Source organism: Sesamum indicum, linkage group LG13 (genome assembly GCF_026168435.1).
Source record: "Sesamum indicum cultivar Baizhima isolate 11 linkage group LG13, ASM2616843v1, whole genome shotgun sequence".
In the NCBI taxonomy this organism is placed as follows: Eukaryota; Viridiplantae; Streptophyta; class Magnoliopsida; order Lamiales; family Pedaliaceae; genus Sesamum; species Sesamum indicum.
Window position 1 is genome coordinate 3,049,575 of NC_142669.1, and position 6,969 is coordinate 3,056,543.

General features: G+C 33.0%; 1 protein-coding gene across 1 annotated transcript; it reads right to left on the bottom strand.

The window, feature by feature from the left end:
- Window positions 1-4,577: 4,577 nt before the first annotated feature.
- On the bottom strand, window positions 4,578-6,274 carry LOC105162670 (phenolic glucoside malonyltransferase 1). Its single transcript, XM_011080757.3, has one exon. The coding sequence runs from the start codon at window positions 6,222-6,224 to the stop codon at window positions 4,845-4,847; it is 1,380 nt and encodes a 459-aa protein (XP_011079059.1). The 5' UTR covers window positions 6,225-6,274; the 3' UTR covers window positions 4,578-4,844.
- Between the last annotated feature and the right edge of the window lie 695 nt (window positions 6,275-6,969).

Sequence of the window (6,969 nt, forward strand, 5' to 3'; positions counted from 1 at the left end):
GGCCGATTTTAATTAATTAAAATACATGGCCCAAATAAATCTTAATTAAACTCAATTTAATTAAAGCCCACTTAATTAAGTCCACCACATATTTAATCCAATTAAATATATGAGCCCAACAAGTCTTTATTAATTAATAAGTCCAATGTATTAAATAATAAGGGCAAGCCCAATATAAATTAATTCAATTTATTTATTCTTAAGTAATCCAATTACTTATAAAATAACTCCCAATTAATTTCTTGTCCTTTTTAGGATATTTGTGTGTATGTTTTTAGGTTCATCTTTCAGCTAGATTTGGGCTAGTGCCAAACACTATTATTAATAAATTTAATTTAATTAATAATTCTTGGTTAACTCTTGTTCAAGAAAGCCTGTCACCATGGATGGTCGTCTAGCAACAGTCCATAGCACTAGAGACTAGGCGAATTTTCATGTGAACTCTTAGGCTCCCGAGTCGCGGGTACGATCCTTCCATCTACTGTCTCCCGGCCTAAGTTTAGGGCATGAAATTTGGTATCGGTTCACATCCTGGACTAGGCGTCTATGCTTAATACCTGAGATCACATTACGCTAGATTGCTCGATATAGGAAACTCTTTTTCCTATTCAACTAATGACTCTGGCCACAACTTTATAGAGCGTTAACGCATCTTCAAGTGCATAGGAGATACCTTTGTCACGTGTTGACACTGGAAGGATCCTTTTATTGGAACTCACCGCCTTCACTACATACTTTGACTGTACTAGACAAGGCTTATGATGACTTTTTCTGAGACACGATCACCTCTTCCATAAATCTAAGATACAGTCATCGCATGCACATTACTGCCATGAGGACTCAAGTTATACCGACCAAGCCTCCATATGATGATCCCCGTGAGTCACTTCAGTCGATTCGACACCTAGTCAATCGACCCACTAAGATCACATAGACGTCTCATGTCTCTCATCAATGAAATAATGCACTCAACAAATGAATGCGACTCTTAATGCAAGTAAGATATGTCGAAATCTGTATATCCAATAAGATTATAACTTGGCCGAATGGATTCTTTTATAGGTGCGATCATATTTGAAGGTTTGATCTTAGTTTTGTTGGCCTGATTAACATATGCAGTTCGATACTGTAAGATGATAGTTAAATCAATAAAATACTAATATTTATGAATATACAAATTTGTTGCATACTAAGTACATGTATCGATGTCAAATAAAAAAATTTGTCTTTTTAGGACAATTTGAATAAAAATAAATAATTATTTAGACCACTCTTTATAACAGCCTTAGGCAGACCACTGAACGAAACGATGTCATATCCATATTTTGTATTACCCTTTGTAACGGGTTTTTACATGGCTACCACAAACTATATTATTTGTATCGGTATTTGTAACGGCTTTTTGCATGACTACATTATTGTAATTCCTTTTGTAACGGTCTTTAAGTTTTTGTATCTCTCTTAATAATGATTTTTGTAACGGTCTTGACCGTTCCAAAAAAGACATATATATAACACTTGACCGATTTTTTTCACTCTTGTTTTCCTTCTTTCCTATTTCCTCTCTTTTTCTCTCTTTTCCTCTCTCTCTCTATCTCTCTCTCTCTCCCCTTCCACCCTGACCCACCCCCCACCACCAAACCCAACCTCCATCCCCCTGTTCGGTAAATTATTTTAAATTACTGATTTTTTCCTTTTAAAATCTGTAATTTTAAGAAAAATTCCAAATTCTTTAAAATTTCAAAAATTTTTGAAGCTTTTCTGAGATTTTTCTGAAGTTTTGAAAATTTTTAAAGAAAATGTGAATTTCTTTAAATTTCAAAAAATGTTTTTAAATTCTGTAATTTTAAAAAAAAATCAGATTTTTTTTTAAATTTCAATTTTTTTTAATTTTTAAATTTTTATAAATTGTTGAAATTTTTTAAAATTACTGAAATTTTTTTTTAAAATTACATGTATTGAAAAAATTCCAAGTTTTTTAAAATTTCAGAAATTTTTGAAGCTTTTCTCAAATTTTTTCGAATTTCTGAAAATTTAAAAAAAAAAGTTGTCAATTTTCTTAAATTTCAGAAATTGTTTTTAAATTCTATAATTTAAATTTAGATTTTAGAATTTTTTTCAATTTTTGAAATTTTTAAAAAAATTTAAATTTTTTAAAAATACTGAATTTTTTTTAAAATCTGTAATTTTAAAAAAAATTCCATATTTTTAAAATTTTAGAAACATTTATGAATTTCTGAAATTTTATTAAAATTTCAGGAATTTTCAAAACTTTTCTAAAATTTTTTTGAATTTCAGAAAATTTAAAAAAAAAATTGCAAATTTTTTAGAATAGCTGAAATTGTTTTTAAATTCTTTAATTTTAATAAAAATTCAGATTTGTTTTTTAAAATTCCAGAACCAATTTTCAATTTCTGAAATTTTTTAAAATTATTGATTTTTTTTTTTAAAAATCTGTGATTTTAAAAAAAATTCCCAAATAATGACCGGTTTTTATATGTGCACAACAGGAATTTTATATTTTTAAAAAATGACAACCTTCACAACGATAATAAACTTCTTACTGGAGCGGTTCGCTGACGCCCGGAACCAGTTGGCTCGCCTGTTGTGGCTGGCTGAGAAGATTTAGCACCAGCTCTTGGAGTTCTGGGTGAACCCAGAATTCCATGTACAGTCGGCCATGAATAAGGTCAACCAGGCAGCCAACTCGAAAGCAGCTGCAATCGTCTACCATCGGGGGTCGTCATCCATTGAAGCTCACAAGCGCAAGATGGTAAGTATTTTAACGCATATTAATAATTTTATTTAATTCTTTATATCTCTAATCATTGTTTAAAATGATTTTTGAAAATGAGACACAACTCGGACACCCCTTCCCTCAAATGAAAGCGTTCAAGAAGGTGTATAAGAAAAAGGAGGACGACCGGTGCAGTGGGCTGAGGGCGAAGGAGGTCATGGTAAGTAATTGACATAATTTATTTTTTAGTTTTAAATTAATTTTTTAATCTAATTATTTAACATGTTTGTAGGAGATGTTTTTGAAGATGTTGGAGAAACACCAGAGACAACACAACAGCAATGAAGAACCTCCATTATCGTCTTAAGGCTCCGTAGCCCCGAACGAGCAATAGATTTGGATACTAGTAGCTGGCCGGAAGAGGGGCTGAGTATTCGGTCTCGGCTCTGAGGCCCACCACATGGTTGCTGGACCATCACAAGCCGACCAATCCACTGCTCCATCGCCCTCGCCACCATAGCTGCAGCGTCTTGACCTTGACGATCGAGTATTCGCCCTCGAGCGATACATCAGAAGCATTGATCCCAACTGGCCCGATCATCTAGCGCCCAAGCCTCTAACTGATCCCCCGATACCCGACAGCAACAACGACGACAACGAAGATGCTGCCGTAGGGGATAATGTGATTTAGATTAGGACTTTTTTTATTTTCTAAAAATATAATTTTAAAACAATATCTTTGTTTTGTAATTAATTTTTTATTTTTTTGTTATATTATGTATTTTTTATATAATATTGCACAATTTAAGAAAAATATTCATTTATTTAATATTATAAAAATAAATATTAAAATATATTATATGAAATTAATAAATATAAAAATACATTAAATAAATAAAAAAATTTGTAATTGCATTTGTAACGGCTTTTGTAATACACATAAATAAGATAAAATCATTTGGCAGTTATAAAGAATGTGCTAAAAATAATTATCCATTGCGAAAATGACCGTTCCAAAAAAATAGTTACAACGACAGTGTAAAAACCGGTACCAAATGCACTTGCAAAAATAATTACAATATAATTCAAAACTGTTACAAAAGATATTACAAAAATCGATCCAATATCAAGCACAACTATACCTAAATGTGTTGCAACGACTATTACAATAACAATTAAATCAAATTCAACTAAGCTATTACAAAAGCAATTCCAAATTCATTTTTTGGCATGTGACTAGATTTGTAACGGTCTACTGCTGCCGTTACAACGACCGATACAAATTGTAACGGCTTTCAAAGAGGCCGTTAAAAATTATTTGTAAGCCCGATTTACCGCGATAGGCTTGTTCACTACAAAAGCCGTTACAAATTAATAAAAGCGCCGTTCCAAAAATCGTTACAATAAAATAATTTTTTTGTTATGATTGTATATACTAAAGTTTCAATATAGAAAATATAAATAAAATAATAAAATTTAATATTTTTTTTAGCTAATAAATGATATATTCACCTCTAAATATATATTTCTACACGTTCAATGTACGTGATATGTTTTAGTATATAAAACAATAAATTTATTTTAAACTGAAATTGTTAAAAAAAATCATTAAATCAAAACGAATGCTGGTTCAAATGGACAAAAAATTTAAGTGAAACTTAAATATATTTTCATACTCAACTTCATTTATTTTTATCCATGCGCTCTGAAGTTCTCGTTTTTATACGAAACATATCTTCACTTAGTAATCAATCTATACTAATCCATCATTCTTACAAAAATCAAGATCATTATTTAAATCTCATTGATGGACAATTGCACCAGGTGAAATTCGAACAACTAATTCTCAATTTAGTTTCATGATTTATTAATAATTTATTAGAGTTAATTTTATTGCTTGGTTTCGATATAAATTTAAAAACTGAGTTTCTTCTCGAAACTTATTACAGAAAACACACACACACACACACAAAACTAATGGTAAGACTAGATGAATATTCCACCAGATAGACTAAGAGCAGGATACCAAAAAGTCACCATCAGCATTTATTTTGTGTGAATCCGAGTAATAGATACGCACGCATTGACAAACCTATATGTGATCAATTCAATCTCGATCAATCATCTGAAGGCCTTGATTGAAAATATCCTCAAAGACATCCATGTCAGTCTTCATTCTAGACACCCCAATCTCAAATCCTCCTTCAAATTCCCTCGACTTGCATAGGGATATCGAATATCTTTCCCCATCAACATGAGCAAATTCGTACTTTTTGGGCCTTCCCCACCCGAAATCAGCCTCATATACGTCAAATTTCGGTGATCCGGCCACACCTATATATCGTCGACCGAAGTATTCGCTGAAATCCATCGGCCAACCCGCACTATCCAAGATTTCCCTTTCATTATACAGGGTTTCCGTGATGGCCTCTCCTATAGACTCTGCAGCTATAAGAAATCCTTCATCTCCCTTTAACAATCCGTGCCTGGACTGTGTAATCACATATACTACACAATTACCAAAGTAAGTTGACGGCAAATGTGGGCTCAAACGTTTCCGACAGTCTGCAGCAAAAGGAAGGTAGACGGGCTCGTCGTCGTTCGTCTCCTGCTGGCCAGCTGTAGCAGCCAAACATTTTTCCGAGCATGTCCAAACATAAGCACAAATCACTGAGAAAGATGAAATGTGACGTAAATTTGGCCTATTGGCAGAAACATAGTTCTTGAGGTTTTGCACTTGATTTTTAGTCAGGATAAACGTTGCACGGACTCTATTGATGGGAAAGGTTGGAGGTTGAGGATCAACAGAGAAAAACATGGATTTCGTCACGAAATTCCACGCCCTGGAATCCAGTCCCCCTGGATCCTGAACTCCATTTCTACGAAAAACTGGGAAAGATTTTTGATCTATCTGACTAACATCACTATCAAACTTGTTAAGTAATGCCCATGATTTCACAAAATTAACAATGCTACTCTCATCGCCTACTACGTGATTATTGGTCAGACCAAGACAGATTCCCTGTCCTGGAAACAGTGTGACTTGAAGCACCAAAGCAGGGAGCACGAAAGAGTCAGGAAAACGGCTTGCGGGTGGCAACTGAGGTACACAGGCGTAGAATTCATCGGCCACTCGTCGATGGTTTCCTGTAAGATACTGATAATCTCGATCACATTGAACAATTGTAAGAGAAACGGAGTCTCCCGAGACGTAACGAATCACAGGCATCCCAAAGTCCAAAGGAACGATTACGTTTCCAGCTAGTGGAAGGAAATGAGTCAGGGTGCGTGCAAGAGATTTCTTGAGATCTGGAACAATGGTATCCAAGAAATGGCGTTTTGAGCAGGGAATATCGAAGAAAATAAGCCTTTGAGTTGGATTACATAGAAAAAATGGTATATCAAAATGTGTTAGGGGAAGAGAGATCTCATGATCATTAGTATCAAATGAAGGGTGGATTTTGCATTCCTCAAGTTTGGTTGCCATTGGAACAACTGCTCATGGGATGCCTTGAATGGAGCTGGCAATGTATAAATAGAGTTAGGAGCCAAGCCATTTTCAGGTGAATCTGTCATCAAACTTGTCGTTACACAAATAGGGAAAGCTGCGATTTTACTCTTATAATTAAGGGGATCCGCATTTTTTTTCCCTACACGAATTAATTTTTATAATTTAGTCTTATAATTTTTAAATTTGATAACTTTAGTCCTTTCTTCGATCAATTTGATCAAAAAATTGCTTGCGACAGAACCTAATTAATTGTAATTTTGATATGATGATAAAAGAATTAGGTAGCACTAAAATTATGATAAATTATATTGACACTCCCTAAAGTTAAGTCTAAGTATACAAGCATTTTGTGTGTTTTGTAAAATTATATATGGGCATACTCTGAAGGGGTATCAATGTAATGTAAATTAGGAGTTGTTTGTGCAAAATTCCAAAACTTAATAGAGAGTTGTAATTACAACTACAATCTCAAGAGATGTACAAATAATTTTGCAAACAACAGATAATATTTGTGTAATTCAAAATATAGATATAGCCGTAACTTTCTACGAGTTAGGCAAATCTAATGACTTGTCTAGCAAATAATACATTAATATTTTAAATTGATAAATAAATGCCAACCAAACAAAGATATAAAACATAATTATAATAATAGATATATGGACGTCCGTATCCATGAAATTTAAACACAAAATCTTTTAATGATGAGGTCTTAATCTTA